At 34.3% G+C, this 21,332-nt stretch overlaps 1 protein-coding gene across 2 annotated transcripts in view; it reads left to right on the top strand.

Annotated features, from left to right (window-relative positions):
• Window positions 1-21,332, top strand: part of UBA6 (ubiquitin like modifier activating enzyme 6) — a 90,858-nt gene that overhangs the window by 29,405 nt on the left and 40,121 nt on the right. For both annotated transcript variants that reach the window (XM_019468513.2, XM_019468540.2), the window contains 6 exons: window positions 2,627-2,721; window positions 3,251-3,362; window positions 11,140-11,220; window positions 16,601-16,723; window positions 18,961-19,084; window positions 20,813-20,916. In XM_019468513.2, the coding sequence (XP_019324058.2) occupies window positions 2,627-2,721; window positions 3,251-3,362; window positions 11,140-11,220; window positions 16,601-16,723; window positions 18,961-19,084; window positions 20,813-20,916 (639 nt within the window). The remainder of the gene's footprint in view (window positions 1-2,626; window positions 2,722-3,250; window positions 3,363-11,139; window positions 11,221-16,600; window positions 16,724-18,960; window positions 19,085-20,812; window positions 20,917-21,332) is intronic.

Here is a 21,332-nt window from a genome sequence, read left to right on the forward strand (position 1 = left end):
TATTCTAATTCTGTCCTTTTTGATTTATTAGCTGGAATAATTTAGAAAGACAATTCTCCATTCACATATTTGGTTTCACTAAAGTATAGTTTGCACTTGTACAAAAGGCAAGATAAATACTTGTTGGTTTTTTTTCAGCCTTTATTTACCAGTTTTCAAAATCAGTGGTTTCCCTATCATCCACTAACAGTGACTAGTGAACTTGTGTGGCTTGTTTGTACCTGAACGTCATAATAAACTCATGAATTTAAACATACATGATTTGTTTTGATCTAGTGTAGTTGTTATTCTCATTTATGCTTAAATTGTTTCATCTTTGCTTGTTAGGATCTTCTTCAACTTCTTGAGTCCTTTTGACCTAACCCCAGTGGTCTTTGTCACTAATGATGAAGTCTTTTCAGTGGACAGATCTAGAACATTCATCCTGAGTGAACACTGAAATATCTGAGTTTCAAGTTTAGGACCACAGCATATCTACTTCTTTGATTTTATGATTTTGTATCTTTATCTCTTACTGTAAGGGTTTGAGTCTTAATGACATGAACCTAATTACATACTTGCTTTATTCTATGTTACACCTATTTATGATATAGATTCAGCATAGCAGTTCTAATATTATTAATAGCAATATAATTATTGAAAACCATTTATGATTTATTATTTTTTTTAATACTTATCTTTTGGGAGAGCACAAGCAGAGGAGGGGCAGAGAGAAGGGGACAGAGGATCTGAAGCGGGATCTGTGCTGACAGGCTAACAGCAGTGAGCCCAATGTGGGGCTTAAACTCACGAACTGTGAGATCATGACCTGAGCCAAAGTCGGATGCTCAACCGACTGAGTCATCCAGGTGCCCCAACTTTATTTTATTTTTAAAATTATATTTATTTTTTGAGAGAGAGAGAGCATGAGCAGGGGAGGGTCAGAGAGAGAGGAGTACAGAAGATCCCAAGAGGACTCTGGGCTGACAGGCTGATAGCAGCAGACCCACTATGGGGCTCAAACTCATGAACCACGAGATCATGGCCTGAGCCAAAGTCAGATGCTCAACCCACTGAGCTACCCAGACACCCCTAATTTTTTCTTTTTCATCCTTAGGATATATCCTGTCTAGATTTGGCAGGCAAATTAACTACTTTTTAAAGTCACTTTAAATAATTCCTTTGGGTAGTTATGCAACATATTCAGTAGATAGTTTTCTCCATTCATTTTGCTCTGGATTTCTGGGGATCACGTTTAAATTTAATTAAATTTTACTATTATGAGACTTATATAATTCAAAGCAGAATTTATGAGGGCACCTGGGTGGCTTAGTCGGTTGAATGTCTAACTTCAGCTCAGGTCATGATCTTGTGGTTCATGGTTCGAGCCCCATGTCGGGCTATGTTCTGACAGCTCAGAGCCTGGAGCCTACTTCAGATTCTGTATCTCCCTCTCTCTCTGCCCCTACCCCACTTGCACTCTGTCTCTCTCTCCCAAAAAATAAACATTTTTTTAAAAAGTAGAATTTATAAAACAAGCTTTATTCAGGTAAGGCTACCTTCTCTTTACCCTATTCCCTCCTTCCCTTATTAGGTCACCCCCTTTTTTTCATGTTTTGAAATATAAGCAAATACATGCATACAAATATGCAAATCTATATATATTTGTGTATACAAATTTACTCTCAGCTGCCTCTCTTAAATAAAGTGCCATACTTTCTTCCACCTTGCTCTTTATCACTTAACAGCATATCCTGGGATTATTCCTTAATGATAAATATATATGTTTCATTTTTTTATAGCTGTACAGGTATACATTGCATGGATGTATATTATTATACCCAATTCCTTACTTGTAGACATTTTAATTATTTTCAGTCTTTTTCTATTACAAGTAGTGCTGCAGTTAATACTTTTGTACGTATATCATTTTTAATCTTTCCCAGTGTGCCTTTATGATAGATTCTTAAAAGCGGAATTGTTATGTCCAAGGATAGAAGCACATGTTATTTCACTAGAGATTACCAAGTTCTTTTCCATTGAGGTTATGCTATTTTACATTCTCACCAATAACATATAAGAATGCCTGATTCATGTCACTCTCCAGTAAAGTATATTGTCAAACTTTTGGATTGATGCCATTCTAATAAATGAGAAAACATATTTCATTCTTGAGTAGAGTTGAACATTCCTAAATATTTTAAAGGGCCATATGCATTTCTTTTTCAGTATTCTCCATGTTCATATACTTTGCCCCTTTTTCTGTAAGATATGTCCTCTGATACAAGTTGAAAATATTCTTTCCAAATGTTGTTATCTTTTTTTACTTAGAACATGGAGCATTTGGAAATGTTTATGTGAATTCTTTTGATTGTATTTTAATACAACATGCTACTTTCCTAAATTGAAATTCTCATATGGTTTAAAGTAGTTTTTCCATTAATTTTCCTGGGTTTCCAGATGTATATGGTCATATCATCTGTGAATGAATCCAGCTTTAGATCCTTTCTAATTCTTAAGCTTCCTATTCCTGTCTATGTCTAATTACACTGGATAATACTTCTGATACAATGTAAATGAAATTGGAGATAGTGAGCATCCTTGTCTTATCCCTGACTTTAACAGAGATTTTTTCCCTTTTTTGAAGGCACTTACCATTCATGATACAGAAAAATGCCAAGCATGGGATCTAGGAGCCAACTTCTTTCTCTGTGAAGATGATGTTGTTAATATGAGAAACAGGTGAAGATGAGATATTTTGATGTTTTATCATAGAATTTTTTTTTTACTCTCACAATTACATAGGGTATTTTCTGTGCCTAAAACACTAACTCATTGATAGTTGTTTGACTCATCCCCATAACACATCACCATAGATAAATAAGTATTAACATATACTTATTTAATTATTTAGATTTGTGAAAATTTTAATACACTCACATTGCTACCTAGAAGTGAATTTTAAGTTTGTTAAAGGTCTTTATTACTGCTTTATTCTTAAAAAGCTTGAAGAGGTTGGAACTAGGGTACACTTTGAGATTGTATGGCTTACTATGGAATGTGACAGTATACTACATTTCAAGAGTGCATAGTTGTCTATAAAAATAAGTAAGTCTTAGCTTCTTTCTTCCTCTACAGTTTGTTAAATTTCCATTGAAATTTTCTAACATTCAGGTTTCTCTGATGTTGTCAAAGTGTCCAGGTATGAGGGATTGAATATATTGAATGAAAGAGTAGTAAAAGTCCTTTTTTTTTTTTTTTTTTTTTTTAGGGCTGAAGCTGTACTTCAACATATTGCAGAACTCAATCCTTACGTTCATGTCACATCATCTTCTATTCCTTTAAATGAAACCACAGATCTCTCCTTCTTAGATAAATACCAGGTTGGTACTCTATTTTATGTTAGTATATATATATATATATATATATATATATATATATATATATATATATATATATATATATAGTTGTAAGTATTATCGTAGTGTAACTAATTAAACCTAGTCTGTTGAGCAGAGCAAAAAATTGCAGGTCAAAATACTTCCTTTAGAATACCTTTCAAATGCTCCATTTTAGGGAAAGGGCCTGAGATATTGACAAAGCCATTATATCAGTCAGCTACTTTCATAGTTATGTGCATAAAAACTACCCAAAACTCAGTGGTTTATAGCAACATGTATTTATTTCTTTATCCTCCATCTGCATGTCATTTGGAGTTCAGCTGTTCTAGGCTGACCTTGAACTGTAGAGCCTGGGTTTTTCTCCATATGCCTCTCTTCTGGGACCAGGAGGCTACCGAGGACATGGTGTCATACCAATAAAAGAAGTGTAAAGGGGCAAGTCCAACTATCCAAGCACACTTCAATCTTCCATTCATGTTACTTCTATTTATATTTCATTAGTCAAAGCAAGTCACATGGTCAAGACCAAAGTTGAGCAGGAAGGTATACTCTGCTCTTATGAAGGCCATGGGCAAAGGATGATATATAAGCTGATGATATATAATCAGTATATAATCTGATGGCAGAAGTAAAATATGTGGATCAACATTCAGTCTGCTTTAGTTAAAGTTAACTTTAGTTAACAACAATTCTCTCTTTCTCAAAATAAATTTTTTAAAAAAAGAAAAAGGTTGCTTGGGTGACTCAGTCAGTTCTAAGTGTCTGACTCTTGATTTCAGCTTAGGTCATGATCCCATGGTTCATGGTATCAAGCCCCGTATCAAGCTGTCTGCTGGCAGCATGGAGCCTGCTTGAGATTCTTCTCTCTCTCTCTCTCTCTCTCTCTCTCTCTCTCATTCTCTCATTCTCTCATTCTCTCATTCTCTCTCCCTCCCTCCCTCCCTCCCTCCCCTCCTCCCCTTCTCATTCTCTTTCTCTCTCAAAATAAATGAATAAATTTTAAAAACAACATTTCCTAGCACCTTAGATGTTTCAAAAGCAACTAGGTTGACCCTGATTTTCTGTGATTAAATTATGATGTTGCCCTTTGGGGAAGAACACTCCTGTGTTTCACCTCTACTCAGTACTTTTCACACTGTGTGACCATATGTGTGTGGGTTTTTCCCCCAAACCAAGCAGTTCTCCAAACTCCTCGGACACCTTCAGTGTCCTACAGTTCAATTCAGTTTTGACACTATCTACCTGGAGAAGATAGCTTCGGATCCCACAAGTTAAGGATTCATTCCCACAAGAGCCCCTCTCTGTCCACTTTCTGACATCAATCACAAATCCAGGTTGTTACCTGTTCCTCTGAGGGCTGGCTATAAATCAGAGGTTTCCATGTCCCTCTCTTAGGGTCCAATTAATTTGTCAGAGTGGCTCACAGAACACAGGAAGACCGTTTACTTATTAGATTACTGGTTTATTATAAAAGCTGTAACAAAGGAACAGTCAGATGGAAGAGATGCATAAGGCAATGAATGGAAAAGGGGGGCTGAGCTTCCATGCCCTTTCTAAGTATGTCATGTTCCTGGCATGAATCTGGAAGCTCTCTGAGCCCATAGTTGAGGTTTTCATGAAGGCTTCATTATGGAAGCATGAATGATTAAATGATTGGCCTTTGGTGATTAAGTCAGTCTCCAGCCCCTCTCTCCCTGGAGGTCTAAGAGATAGGGCTGAAAGTTCTCACTCACAAATCACAAGGTTCGTTCCCCTGGCAATCAGCTCCCATTCTTAGGGGGCCTCAAAGTTATTTCATTAATCTAAACTCAGGTGTGGGTAAAAGAGGCTTGTTATGAATAACAAAAGACATCATTATTTAACCTTTATCACTCTGGAGCTATTTCAGGATCTGGGATAAAACTAAATACATAATGAAAAATGTCTCTATAGCTCTTCTATAGGAAATTGCAAGAGTTTTTAGGAGCTATGTGTCAGGAACCTTGGATAATGACCAAAAGGTATATTTATTATTATTATGTCACACCAATTTGAAAACCAGTGTAAACTTCTGTTCTGGACTAGATAACTTGAAATCCATCTTCTACAAAGATGTGTAATAGACTTCTTACGTAGATTTATGTAATAGATTTCCTTTTATGTTTTTATTTTTTATTGAGGTATAATTAACACACACACAGTGTTAGGTTAATTTCAGGTATACAGTGTAATGAATGAACAGTTTTGTGCATTACTCAGTATTCACCATGATAAGTGTAGTCGCCATCTATCACCAAGCAATGTTATTAAACTATTTTAACTATATTCCCAATGCTGTATTTGTCATCTTTGTGACTTACTTATTTTGTAACTGGAAGTTTGTACCTCTTAATCCTATTTACCTATTTCACTAGTCCCTCTACCATCTCCCCTCTGGCAACCACCATTTTGTTCTCTCTGTTTAGAAGTCTGGTTTTTTTTTTATTTCTTTGTTAATTTGTTTTATATTCCAACTGCAATTGAAATCATATAGTATTTTTCTTTGACTTCTTTCATTTAGCATAATACTATGTAGGTCCATCCATGTTGTTGCAAATGGCAAGATCTTATTTTGTTTTTATGACTGAGTAATATTCCATCACATGTAAATATTACATCTTCTTTATCCATTTATCTGTTGATGGACACTTGGGTTGCTTCCATATCTTGGTTAATATAAATAATGCTGCAATAAACAGGAGTTCATATATTTTTTTCAAACTAGCATTTTTGTTTTCTTTGGGTAAATACTCTGTAGTGGAATTATTGGATCATATGGTATTTCTATTTTCAATTTTTGAGGAACCTCCATACTGTTTTTCACAGTGGTTGCACCAATTTGCATTCCCACCATGCATTCCCCTGCCCTGATACAGAGCATCAGCCGTTAGGTGATGACCTGAGCCAAAGTCAGATGCTTAACCAACTGAACCACTCAGGCACCCCGATTCTACCCATTTTTGACAAATATGATGAAATACCTCGTTGTGGTTTTCATTTGCATTTCCCTGATGTTGAGTGATGTTGAACATCTTTTCATGTGTCTGTTGGCTATCTGATGTGTTTGAAAAATGTCTGTTCAGGTCCTCTGCTCGGTTTTTGATCAGATTATTTGGGATTTTGGTGTTGCATTGTATAAATTCTTTACAAACTTTGCATATGAGCACGTCATCAGATACATCATTTGCAAATATCTTCTATTTAGTAGATTGCCTTTTCATTTTGTTGATAGTTACCTTCACTGTGCAAAAACTTTTTATTTTGTTATGGTCTCAATAATTTATTTTTGCTTTTGTTTCCCTTGCCCAAGGTGACATATCTAGAAAAATGTTGCTATGGTAAATATCGGAGAGATTACTGCCTGTGTTCTCTTCCAGGATTTTCATGGTTTCAGGTTTCACATTTAGATCTTTATCCATTTTGAGTTTATTTTTGTGTGTGGTGTAAGAAAGTGGTCCAGTTTGATTCTTTCATATGTAGCTGTCCAGTTTTCCCAGCACTATTTGTGGAAAACTATCTTTTCCCCACTGTACATTCTTGCCTCCTTTGTTGCAGATTAATTGACCATATAAACATGGGTTTATTTCTGGGATCTCTATTCTGTTTCATTGATCTATGTGTGTCCATACTGTTTTGACTCTACAGCTTTGTAGTATATCTTGAAATCTGGGATTGTGATACCTCTAGCTTTGTTCTTCTTTCTAAAGATTGCTTTAGCTATTTGGGGTCTTTTGTAGTTATATACAAATTTTAGTATTATTTGTTGTAGTTCTGTGAAAAATGCTGTTGGTATTTTGATAGGGATTACATTGAATCTCTAGATTGCTTTGGATAGTATGGACTTTGTAGCAATATTAATTCTTCTAATCCATGAGGATGGAATATCTTTCCATTGGTTGTATTGCGTCTTTAATTTCTTTCATCGGTGTTTCAGAGTTTTGAGAGTAAAGGTATTTTACCTCCTTGGTTAATTTTATTTTTAGGTATTTTATTATTTTTGGTGCAATTGTAAATAGGATTGCTTTCTTAATTTCTCTTTCTGGTACTTTATATTGATGTATAAAACGAGATTTCTGTGTATTAATTTTGTAACCTGTAATTTTAATGAATTCATTTATCAGTTCTAGTAGTTTTTTTGGTGGAGTCTTTAAGGTTTTCTGTTTATAGTATCATGTCATCTGCAAATAGACTGCTTTACCTCTTCCTTACCAGTTTGACTGCCTTTTCTTTTTCTTGTATGATAACTGCAGCTAAGACTTCCAGTGCTATTTTGAATAAAAGTGGTAAGAGTGGGCATGCTTGACTTATTCCTGATCTTAAAGGGAGAGCTCTCAGTTTTTCACCATTGAGTAAAAAATATTAGCTGTGGGTTTTTTATATATGGCCTTTGTTATGTTTAGGTATTTTACTTGTTAACCTACTTTGTTCAGAGTTTTCATTCACGAGTGGACATTGTACTTTGTCAGAAGCTTTTTCTTCATCTGTTGAGATTGAGATGATCATATGGTTTTTATTCTTTCTCTTGTTAATTATCATTTATAATTTTGATCGATTTATAAATATTGAACCCCACCCTTGCTTCCCTAGAATAAATCCCGACTGATCATGGTAGAACGGGTTTTTTAAGGTATTGTTGAATTCAGTTTACTAATAATATTTTCTTACAGATTTTTGTATCTGTGTTTCTCAGAGATTTTGGACTATAGTTTTGTCTTTTTATTTGTAGTGTTTTTATCTGGTTTAGAATCAGAGTAATGCTGGCCTTATAGAATGAATTTCAGTTTTCCTTCCTCTTCTATTTTTGGAATAGTTTAAGAATAGGTATTAACTCTTCTTTAAATGTTTGGTAGACTTTGCCTGTGAATCCATCTGGTCCTGGCCTTTGTTTTCTGGGAGTTTTTTGATTACTGATTTGATTTTTGATAGACTTTTTAAAATTTTTAATGTTTATTTTTGAGAGAGAGACAGAGGGCAAGCAGGGGAGGGGCAGAGAGAGAGGGAGACACAGAATCTAAAGCAAGCTTCAGGCTCTGAGCTGTCAACACAGAGTCCAATGTGAGACTTGAACCCACGAGCTAGGAGTTCATGACCAGAGCCGAAGACGGACACTTAACCGACTGAGCCACCCATGCACCCCTGATAGACGTCTTTTAAATGAGTAGCTGAGCTCAAAATAAAATGCTCAGAGACCAAAAATAAATAGGTAGCTAAAAGAAGATGAGTGAACTATTTATTTGCTGTGGTCACTTTCACATTGGAGTTGCTGATCTCAGTAACCCCATTTCTTAGGAATTAGTGGTAACACAGAAACCGAAGATCTCAAGTAGGTTTATATGAGATAGAGAAATGGAATTGAGACCTACCCCCTTTTTGTAAAGTTAGAACCTCAGAGAACTACACCCTCAGTGAAAGGTGGATGAGGACAGTCTTTGCACCTCAGAACAAGATTGCCTGTTTTTTCTTGAGCTCTGGATGAAAAAATAATGAAAAATAATGAAAAAATAATGAAAAAATAATTCCTCTGGGAATTCACAACCATATGCCTATTCTGACCCAGGTTTGGAGATAAACTTTATAATTCTTTGTAATCTAAAATTTCCCAAGCTGGGAATTCAAAACATAAATAGTACTAAGCTACTGTCAATATCCTGGAATGCCAGACAGAAAGAAAACTAAACAACTACAGAGAAATCTATGTTCAACTAAGCCATAGTATATTCCAGTATATGGAGCCTCTTTGAAGATGAGTTCAGAGTACAAAATAGCAAGACAGGCAGTTCAGTGTGATGAAAGGTCAATGGATATAACAAATAATAGAATTAACCTCCAGGAATTTCAGATAATAGAATTATCAAATAGGGACTAAAAAACATAGATGTCCAAATTGAATTTTAAAAGAAGGAATTAAATATACAATATGGAAATAATTAAAAAGAATCAGGCAGATGTGATAAAGAACCAGTCGAATTTTTAGAAACGAAAATATTGTCTTAAAAATTAAAACTCAGTGAATAGATTAAACAGTGGATAGATACAACTAGTGTAAGAATTAGTGAATTGAAAGAGCTGAGATTACTGAGACTACAACCTTTAGAAATTAGAGTAAGTATGAAAGAGAAATTAAAAGAAATACAAGCTTAAGTGAAATGGTTCAATTCATGAGATTAAATTTCTGAAAGAACATTAGGAAAGGTCAATATTCCAAAAAAATTATGGCTGAGAATTTGTGATGAAACACAAATTAGATTCAGTGTATGCTAAGGCTAAGATGTGATTTTACTGTATTTACAAACTTACTAAGTCAGCCTGTTACTGTTCTTTGGTTGCTGACAGAAAACATGAGATTCCTGAATCAGAGACTTTATTTCTCTGAGTATGGTAAGAAGTGTGAGTATTGTATTTGCCTTATTTCCTCTTGCCTTTCCCCAAAACCCACTAGTGTAGTGTAGAGGACTTAGTGGATGCCTGCACATGTAATGGGCTCCTTTTGATAAGAGGAACACCGAGCTTGGAAAACCTGTGCTTTTATAGCAAGCAATTAACAGGCTTGTTCTTTGTTCCAGAGGGAAACATTACCTCATTTCTCCAGCTTGCACAAAGCAAATATAATCCTGAGAAATGGCCCAAGAATAGTTAAGATCCTTGGATTCATAGCATACCCAGTTGAGACATGTATAAAAAGTAAGAGACCCATGGAGGAGAAATCAATCTTGCAGGAAGCACACTGTATTCTGAGCTAGGTAAATAAGAATAAATCCACAACTGGATATTTGTAGTGAAAAAAAGTTATCCAATTCATGGAAACTACCAGCAAGGAAAACTCTGGACTGAGAGTCTAGTTCTACTTTTGCCACTTGATAGGTAGATGAATGACCTTAGGAAAGTTTTTTACCTTTATGAATTTAAGTTACTTATGTTAAAATATGATTATAAAAGCACTCTACTTATCTTACAGGGTGATGATAAAAAGTTAAGCATTGAGAACTATAATTTGCTATTTTAAATAACAGAACTTGGTAGTTTTACTAATGACACTGTCATAAAGCAAAAGTTGTTATATTGTGCATCTGAAGTAAAAGCTCAGCCAACTAGTGTATCTCTTTAAAAATATAATCTTTACTCCTTTAAGCTAGCATTTAATTAATATTCTGAAGACTAGGTTAGTATTCCCATGGCAATAACAGATCAAACAAAATCTCCAGCCATTTAGAGTACAAAAATGCCACATATGATATTAAGGTTTGCTTCTTATGTAAATCCTATGATAGTAATTGAATTTAATATGGGCAGGTTTGGGGCGCCTGGGTGGCTCAGTCCGTTGAGCGTCCGACTTCGGCTCAGGTCACGATCTCGCGGTCCGTGAGTTCGAGCCCCGCGTCAGGCTCTGGGCTGATGGCCCAGAGCCTGGAGCCTGCTTCCGATTCTGTGTCTCCCTCTCTCTCTGCCCCTCCCCTGTTCATGCTCTGTCTCTCTCTCTGTCTCAAAAATAAATAAACGTTAAAAAAAAAAAATTAATATGGGCAGGTTTTCCTCTGTATGTGTTATTTTTACTTTTGCTATTCCATGACTCTGAAGGTTTTAACCTTAGAATGGAATACATTGGGAAAGTATTTTTTTTTACAAGGAAAACAATGTGTTTTTAGCATAATGCAAACTGTGACATGCTTCTGACTTAGGAGTGTATTTTACCAAACTAGTTGTTTATTTTCTAATATTTAATGTCTTATATTCTTCTTAACAGTGTGTAGTATTGACTGAGATCAAACTTCCGTTGCAGAAGAAGATCAATAACTTTTGCCGTTCTCGGTGCCCTCCAATTAAGGTAATAATATTACTTAATAATGACATGTAGTTAAGCAAAGAAAGAACACCTTCACTGTTAAAATTTATAGCTTTTCAGTAGGTTTTGTAAGAAGTTCTTATGTACACGAGGACAATCACAGTAATATTTTTCTCTTTAATTTTGGCATTATTCATTTCCTGTTTTTAAAACCAAGATCTAAATTTGGCTTATAGCAAATTGCCAAAACTGAGGAAGAATAAAGATGGGAATGGTAAGGATGGTAAATATTGAATTCATCATCTAACTTTAAATATGGTGTAATGGTGGTTTTCAAGAGGTTCATTGGTTCTTACAACAAATATTCATTGAGCATCTTCTCCCAATACAATTCTAGGCACTAGGAATACATTAGTGAATAGGACATACAAATTTTCCTACTCATGAAAATTACCATCCAGTAAGGAAGATATTTAATTAAAAAGCAAATAAATAACATAGTTTCAAGTCCTATGAAGAAAATAGCTAGGTAAAGAATATAATGTCTGCATGATGTTGGGGTGGGGATCAGGGCTGGTTCTCTTAAATTGAAGGTCAGGGAACTCCTCTGAGGAGATAACGTTTGAATAGAACCCTGAATAATGGGAGAGAGCCAGCTATGGAAAGAGCATTCAAAGCATGAAGAACATCAAGTGTAGACTTGAAAGCATAAAAAAATTCGCTTGGTGTGTTTACAAACAGCAAGAAGCAAGCAAGACCAGAATGGAATTTGGGTAAAGAGGAGAGAGTAGTATGAGTAAAAGTTACCAGGGGATTATGTTCAGAGAAGTAATTAGAGGGCCATAACTTACATAACTTTGAGGATAGCGGAGTTTTAATCCCATGGGTTTTGACTTGATTTATATATACAGTGTGTGTACATAGGAGAGAGAGAGTACGAGACAACACACCGAAGCAGGGGAGGGGGCAGAGGGAGAGAATCTTAAGCAGACTCCATGCTCAGTACAGAGCCCAACATGGGGCTTAATCTCAACAGCCATGAGATCATGACCTAAGCTGAAATCAAGAGTTGGATGCTTAACCACCTGAGTCACCCAGGCATCCCTGATCTGATTTATATTTTTAAAAGATCACTCTGGATGTGCTGTAGGAAAAATAGTCTAAAGCATAGTTTTCAGAGTATGGTCGAAGGATACTGAATATTCTTGAGATCTTTTCATGGGATCTGCAAAGTCAAACTATTTTCATAATATTACTAAAATGTTATTTGTTTTTTTTTACTCTGATTCTCTTATGGGGTACAGCGGAGTTTCCAGAGTCTATCTAGATGATATGCAGTAGATATTATAGCTCTGATAGCTAATGAAATGTATGTGTGTATTCTTAACATTTTAAATGTTTCTCAGTTTTAATTTCCAACACCGCAAATACCAGTAGGTATAACCCAGATAAATAGAAGTTCTTTCAGTCCTCAATAATTTTTAAGAATGTGAAGGAATTGGGGTGCCTGGATGGCTCAGTCAGTGTCCAACTCTTGATTTTAGCTCAGGTCATGATCTCACAGTCATGACATTGAACCCCATGTCAGGCTCCACGCTGAATGTGGAGCCTACTTGGGATTCTCTCTTTCCCTCTCTGTCTGCTCCTCCCCTGCATGTGTGCATGTGTGCACACTTTCTCTCAAAATAAATAAATATTTTAAAAAAAGAAGAACATGAAGGAATCACAGAGCCAAACAGAAAGAAAGCCATTGAATTAATAAGAGAGTAGAGGCAACTAGACCAGTTGGAGGATAATGCAGTAATCCAGGTGTGAGATGCTGGTAATTCAAGAGAGGTAGAAATAGAAATTTTGAGAAGTTAATGAATTTGAGATATCTTCTAAAAAAAATTGGGGCGCCTGGGTGGCGCAGTCGGTTAAGCGTCCGACTTCAGCCAGGTCACGATCTCGCGGTCCGTGAGTTCGAGCCCCGCGTCAGGCTCTGGGCTGATGGCTCGGAGCCTGGAGCCTGTTTCCGATTCTGTGTCTCCCTCTCTCTCTGCCCCTCCCCTGTTCATGCTCTGTCTCTCTCTGTCCCAAAAATAAAATTAAAAAAAAAAAAAAAAAAAAAAAAAAGATTTAAAAAAATGGCTTACAACTTACGAATGGATGAATATGAGTTGTGAGGGAAAGAATGATCAAGAATCACTCCTAGATTTTTTTCCAGAGTAACTGAGTCATGGTGACATTGGGAAGACCAGTAATAAGTTTAGATCAGAAAAATCATAAATTATCCTGTGCAGTTACATACATACCATTAACTCTAACTCCTTTGTGGGGTTATTTGTTCCTTTGAAAAAAGGAAAAAATCACTTGTTCTTTTGAGATAGGCAGTAAGCCAACTATCATACTCTATTAAATAGTTGTGCTAAAAATTTTTGGATTGTGGTATTTACATAGCATATTTACACTCTGTACATTTGTGCTATGGTTCACAATTTAAACAGATGAATAAGACATAGAATAGTAAAGTTAAAATCCCCGGGCATGGAAGTTTTACAAAATAATTACACTAAGTTATGAACTAAAATCTTTTGTTTATGTGATTGGTATATGTAATCCTATTTGAAAGTTGTTTTGAAGGGAAATTGTCCTCAAATTTGCAGCTTTTAAACTTAAAAATCATAATGATTATATATATGATTATATGTATGATTATATATATGATTATATGATATATATATGATTATATACATATATGATTATTATACATAATATATTAATATATTATGTATAATAATCATATATATGATAATGATATATAATGATATGATATATAATCATATATATATGATAATGGTAATGATAATAATATATATATTATATATGATTGTATATATGATTATATATATGATTATATATGATTATATGATTTTTATATATATGATTATATATATGATTATATATAATATATATCATTTATATATTAAAAAATGCTGTGTGTACCTATTTTAATGGTAAAGGCAATACATGATCCAGTAGGAGGTAGCCTTTTATTAGCTCTTTCATTACTTCATGTAATAGGTGGTATAAATTGTTTTTTTTTTTTTCAACGTTTTTTTATTTATTTTTGGGACAGAGAGAGACAGAGCATGAACGGGGGAGGGGCAGAGAGAGAGGGAGACACAGAATCGGAAACAGGCTCCAGGCTCCGAGCCATTAGCCCAGAGCCTGACGCGGGGCTCGAACTCACAGACCGCGAGATCGTGACCTGGCCGAAATCAGACGCTTAACCGACTGCGCCACCCAGGCACCCCTAGGTGGTATAAATTGTTTTAATGGGCTACATTTTTATATCCAAATATGAATAGACTTTAGTTTTTGTTTAAAAAAGTATCACTTTAGGGGCTCCTGGGTGGCTCAGTTGGTTAAGCATCTGACTTCGGCTCAGGTCATGAGCTTGGGGTTTGTGAGCTTGAGACCCACGGTCAGGCTCTGTACTGACGGCTCGGAGCCTGGAGCTTTCTTCAGATTCTGTCTCCTTCTCTCTCTGCCCCTCCCCGGCTTGCACTCTGTCTCTCTGACTTTCTCAAAAATAAGTAAACATTAAAAAAAATTTTTTTTAAGTATCACTTTACACAGGATCATAGGTGTTACAGAATAAGAATTCTTTACTGTTAACTCAAAATGAAATTAGACACAAAAACGTTTTCTTTAGAGATTCTTAGAATGGAGTATATGTGTTACAAAAATCACTTTTAATAAAGGATTAATGATTGTGGTTAAGAATATGATTTTTGGGGCACCTGGGTGGCCCAATCAGTTAAGCAGCCGACTTCGGCTTAGGTCATGATCTCGAGATTCTTGGATTTGAGCCCAGAGCTTGCTTGAGATCCTCTGTCTCCCTCTTTCTCTGCCCCTTCCCAACCCTCCCCACACCAACAAATAAATAAACATTAAAAAAAAAAAAAAAGAATCTGAGTTTTACCTTCCTTGCTTTGATGCATACTGTCAGTTCCTCAGCTTTTTCTATTTGTTGCCTCCCTTTTCAACTTTTAGCTCTGTTCTCTTTTCCATTAACTCTACTACTGGTGAATGGATACTTCTTTTTTCTCAAATGAAAAGTAAAAATTCACTGCTCAAACCATTGAACCAAGATACTGGTTTCTTTCTTTCTTTTCTTTTTCTTTTTTTTTTGGCAATATTTGTTTTATTGAAGTGGTGTAGAAATGAACCTGCAATATCTCTCAGGTGTGCCTGCAAAACCTAACTGAAGGTTTTTTATTGTTGTTCAACCAAAGCTTACCAAAGTTTCTAATTCTAAGATAGTGGATTTTATACAATTCCAAAATATTTAGTAGTACTTAGTTTTCATCTGAATATAAATATATATACATATTCACTAAGAGAATTTAGAGAATGTAGAAAAGTATAATGAAAAATGTACCTTTAAGCCCATCACCAGAGGTAACAGCTGTTAACATTGTACTGTATATATCCTCTATAATTCTATAAAGACGTGTGTACCTTTTTTATTTTTTTGCCACATTAGTATTATATTTATGTGCAGTTGTCTATTCTGTTTTTTCAATTAGTAATGTTTAATAAAAACAAACTACAGCATGCAAACCTCAAATACTTATAGGTACAATTTACTTAATTTTTTTTTTTTAATTTAAATCCAAGTTAGTTAACATATAGTGTAGTAATGGTTTCAGGAGTAGAATTTAATGAATTATCACTTATATATAACACCCAGTGCTCCTCCCAACAAGTGCCCTCCTTAATGCCAGTCACCCATTTAGCAACCCTTAGTTCTGTATATTTAAGAATCTCTTATGGTTTGCCTCCCTCCCTGTTTTTATTTTTCCTTCCCTTCTGCTATGTTCATGTTTTGTTTCTTAAATTCCACATGAGCGAAATCATATATTTGTCTTTCTCTGACTGACTTATTTCACTTAGCATAGTACTTGCTAGTTCCATCCACATTGTTGCAAATGGCAATATTTTATTCTTTTTGATCACTGAGTAATATTCCATTGTGTATATATCCTACATCTTTTTTATCCATTCATCAATTAATGAACATTTGGACTTTTTTCATAATTTAGCTATTATCAAAAGATACCAGTTTCTTATGTACTTTGTTGGATTTTTAGGGCAAGGAAAGAATTTCTGTTATTTAAAAATCATAGAATGTACAATGATGACGTGCTGCATTTTTTAATTATATAGCACTAGATACCCAGTCTCAAATACCAATATCCTTGATTCTTGAACCACTTCACAGACAAATAATGTATTCTGTTTGTGATTCACTTTATATCCCAAAGGATAATCTTAATTATAAATAAAGTCATGAAGAGGCTTAAAGTACTTGAGGTGGGGTTTTTTTTTTTTTATATAAATAGATAAGCTTGAACTTCTTTTCATCATTTCACAGTTTATCAGTGCAGATGTACATGGAATTTGGTCACGGTTGTTTTGTGATTTTGGTGATGAATTTGAAGTTTCAGATGCAACAGGAGAAGAGCCAAAAGAAATTTTCATTTCAAATATAACGCAAGTATGATTATATATATATATTATTGTATATGTATATGAATTTTTTTTAATGAATACATTAAAATGATTTTTATGTGTGTATGAGTGGGGTAGGGGCAGAGGGAGGGAGACACAGAATCTGAAACAAGCTCCAGGCTCTGAGTTGTCAGCACAGAGCCCGACTCAGGGCTCTAACTTACAAATCGTGAGATCATGACCTGAGCCGAATTTGGATGCTTAACTGACTGAGCCACCCAGGCACCCCGATGTGAATACATTTTTTAAAGGTGACAATAGCAAAATACTGTAATATGCAATATTTTTCATTTGTTTTATAATATTTTAAGGTAATTCATGAGGGAATGTTTTGTTAATTTCTTGATCATATTATATTAAAACTAAATTTAAGTTAGAATATAAGAGTGTCTGAATTCCTTCTAACATTAATAATCAATAGATCAACATTTGCTTGTGATAAATTTTAATTTTGCTCTGTGTCGTGTTCCTATTGGGCATGAAGTGTGATTCAGTGTTTACTAAACTGTGTTTATTGTGTCAGATTGTAGATGTAGTAAGTATGTCTTAAGTCACCTGGCCCAACACAAGACTGTGGGGAGGATACACAGGTCACTATAGACAAAAGCTTTTCTAAAATTTTTTATATTTCTAAAACATTTGGAGGAGGAAAAAAAGTATTAGAATTAATTACCCTTAGATCAAAAAGTCTGAACTTTCACGTTCTCTTCAGGTAAGCTTAAGTTTTTTATTCCCTAAAAGAATTGGAGATATCATTGTGATCCAGTTTTCCTAGTTTTTTAAGTCTGAATCATTACTTTTACTTGCATTCTTTCTAATCAGTTTACATTAAAGATCAAAGAAACCAAATGGATAATAGTATTTGTGTTTCTATATTTATGCTTGATTTTTAAGCCCAGTGTAATGTTGCCTTTTCACCCCTTTTTAAGAGAAATGCATTAAAAAAATCATTCTGTGTCTCTGTGCTTACAGAATGATTTATTATTCAACCTTTAATCTTTGTGCTTGTTTTTAGTTTGTCCCTGCGAACATCATACAGTTAGAATAGAATAGGCTCCAGGAAGTAGTTGGAATCTGGTATTGCATTGGTATTTTCTTTTCTTAAATAGTGTAGGCAGTATGAAGGTTATCCACAAAGAATTAGAAAGTACCATAAATGTTCCCATTTAACTTATATGCAAAAGTATTTCTCTTTTTTAATAAAGTCCTTATGAATTTTATTCTTCTTGAGATATTAGTAAACCCACATTATGTTAATTTTATATACATGTTTGTGATCATAATCTTAATTCTTACCCAGATCATTAAGCCACAGGACAATTTTCAGAATCTTCACAGTTAAGAAAGAAAGGATGATAATTCTCTTTAGGTTTTATGTAGATTAAATTATTACCACCTTATTCAACCAGTGTGTTGGATTATATGCATTAATAAGCAAATTTCTGGGCCTTGGACCTATCTCATCCATCCTCTTTGGTGAGATAGGTCAATTTCTTCCTATTTTTGTCCTGATAAGCTGAGCTACACAATATTTTTTTATCCTTTAACATGTTGGGCAGCAAATTTTAAATTACCAGTTTTCTGGCTTTAAATCTCCATCCTTCTTGGGACACCTGGATGGCTCAGTCAGTTGAGCGTACAACCCTTGATTTTGGCTCAAGTCATGATCTCACAGTCGTGGGATTGTGAGCCCTGTGTCAGGCCCCTCACTGAATGTGGAGACTTCTTGAGATTCTATCTCTCCCTCTGCCCCCTCAGCCACTTGAGCACTAACTTTCTCGCTCTGTGTCTCTCTAAAAATAAAATTAAAAAAAAAATTTAAATCTCTGCCCTTTCTTGCATTTCTTTCATCTTCAAAGTTAGACTTGTCTTTTATGCACAGATTTTTTTATAACATGACTTTAAAACTTATATTTGATAACCTTGAATATTTTTAAGTGCAAAGAATCTGTATCTATGAAATATTTGAACTTCCATGTAGAATCTCCTTCTCCCCCAAACACAGAAATTATATTTTAAACATTCATAATAAAATAGTAAATTGATCATTATTTTGCAATAATTCTTAAAAGGCTTGCTTTTACTAAGGAAGAAAAGGAATGACTTGCCATTTTGATTGTTTTGAGAATTTTATGATAACCTGGTCCATTTTGTGTGAGATTTGAAATTTGTGCAAAAAAGGAATACATGAACTTGTTTTTTTAGTAGAATTCTCTTATTTAGGCTAATCCTGGTATTGTCACCTGCCTTGAAAATCATCCTCACAAACTTGAGACAGGACAGTTTTTAATGTTTCGAGAAATTAATGGAATGACAGGGTTAAATGGATCGACACAACAAATAACTGGTAAGTTCCTGTGTTTTATTAATTCATTTATACTTATTCATTATTCAACACATTAATAGTTTAGACAGTATATTCAGTGTTGAGGACACTTCATCAGCTTAGACAAACATGATCTAAGTCTTGGACTCAAAACATTCAATCCAAGTGAGGACATGTTAACATTAAGCAGTGATGTCAAGAGAGTGTAAAGACAGTACAGGCATTTCTGGGAACTCTAAACATGGCAAGGAAATCTACCCGGTTTGGGTACAGCAGCAGTGGGGACAAGTATCTTGATTAAAATTTGAAGATTGCTTTGGCTTAGGAAAATGATGAAAAGAATATTCTATGCAGAGACCAACAGTAAGAGGCAGTTTGTTCAAGAAACTAGAAGATACAATATGGCAGGGCTGGCAGTGGGAGTTGATATGGCAAAAGTCTTAAGACATTTAAGAGGAAATTTGATAATCTCATATTGTAGGTAAGCGAAGAATCCAACATGGGCAACTTATTCACTTAAGGAGTGCAGGTTTTGGAGAGAAGATGATGAGTACAGTTTAGGTTCGTTGAGTAAGGTGGCAATGAAGTATTCAGGTGGAGACATGTTTTTGTTAGTGACTTGGATAAAAAGAATGAGTGGATGTTGTTGCAGGCAAGTTTGTGGGTTTGTTGGCAAAAAGTTGAAGGAATTTGATTTTTATTTATTTTTTTTTGTAGACTAAGATGAGATCGTTGCCCAAAGGAGAGCAAAAGTGCCAAAGTCATAGATTTAAGGAGAGTTAAACGTTTTAAAAAATAGATTATCAGGTTTCATTTAGTGCCCATTTGAAGTTGAAGATAGTGAATTTGTAGCAGTGTTAGTCTGCATAATTTGTGATTTTTCTCCAGCCATGTTTAAAAGAGTCAAAGACAATGCTAGACATCCTATAACTCAAAGATGGCATATTTACACTTGTTAGCTAAGAAGATTCAGGTTTATCTTTAGGACATTTGAAAGTCTAATTATGTGATGAGTGTGTAGACTAGCAAATGGATTACCTTTTTTTTTTCTTCTAATGACTACAAAATGGATCCTTAGGAGAGACAAAAATCAGTCCCTATTATGAATTCTTCATAATAACTTTGGATCTATAGTTGGTTAAGCATCTTTGATTACAAAATTACTGGATTTTGTTTCCCAGACTATATCCAGATATGTAAAATACAGGTTACATCATTAATATTAAAGAATTTGTATCTGTTTTTGTAAAAATTAACTAATAATTTAGGATTATCGTTTGTTATTGTTGTTATTGTATTTATCATTTGTTATTTGTTAAATCACTTAGGATTTATCATCATTCGTTATCTATGCAATGGGGGATTGTGATAGTTCAGAATCTTGAGGCTACATACAAAGTGTTCCATTTGTCTGCCTGTTCATTAACAAGTACCACATTATATTTAGTATTAATTGCATGTAATTAGTATCAACATATTATTAATGCCTTATAAAATATTCTAATATCTAGTAATAAGCATCTCATTATGATTATCCCCCTCTGAGTTTTCTTGGTAATTTTTAAGTCCTTAAGTTCACACTGGACAAATAATCTATCTAGTTTTCCTCACTTCCTCCCACCTCCAAAAAAATTTATAGTGGGATCTTCTAATTTTATAAATTAGGGAATATTACCATCTTTATCATGATAAATCTTCAAGTTTAAATACTTATATCAGCATGTAATGGTTTTCTTATTTTTCTTTTAGTGGTATCACCATTTTCTTTTAGCATTGGTGATACTACAGAACTGGATCCTTATTTACATGGAGGCATAGCTGTCCAAGTTAAGACTCCTAAAACATTTTGCTTTGTAAGTATGTTTTTGTTTTTGGTTTTTTTTTTTTTTTGCTTAAAATATATTTCTTTGCGGAAGAATGGCAGAAGAGAAAAAAGTAATAATACTCAGTTAACCAAACAGTTAATTTAAGGGCTGACCAGATTTTGATTTTTAATTTGTACCCACTTTGAGGGAAGTGGGATCAATTTAAGGAAATAAACTAATAACAACAAAAAAAATTATAGCTAGAATACCAGTGCATATGAGTATATAAGTTGTTTACCTCAGAGGATCTATACTTTTGTGAATCATCAAAGAGTTCATCATACTTCTTACTCCCTAAGTAAGATAAAAGATGAAGCTAATATATATTTGAAAGATTTAACAAGCACTGAAACAGTATATGTTTTGTTTTATTAGTCAATTATTCCACTTTAAGTGGAATTAAA

The sequence above is a fragment of the Panthera pardus genome, unplaced genomic scaffold (genome assembly GCF_024362965.1).
Source record: "Panthera pardus isolate Hobbes unplaced genomic scaffold, ASM2436296v1 HiC_scaffold_13, whole genome shotgun sequence".
NCBI classification, from domain to species: domain Eukaryota; kingdom Metazoa; phylum Chordata; class Mammalia; order Carnivora; family Felidae; genus Panthera; species Panthera pardus.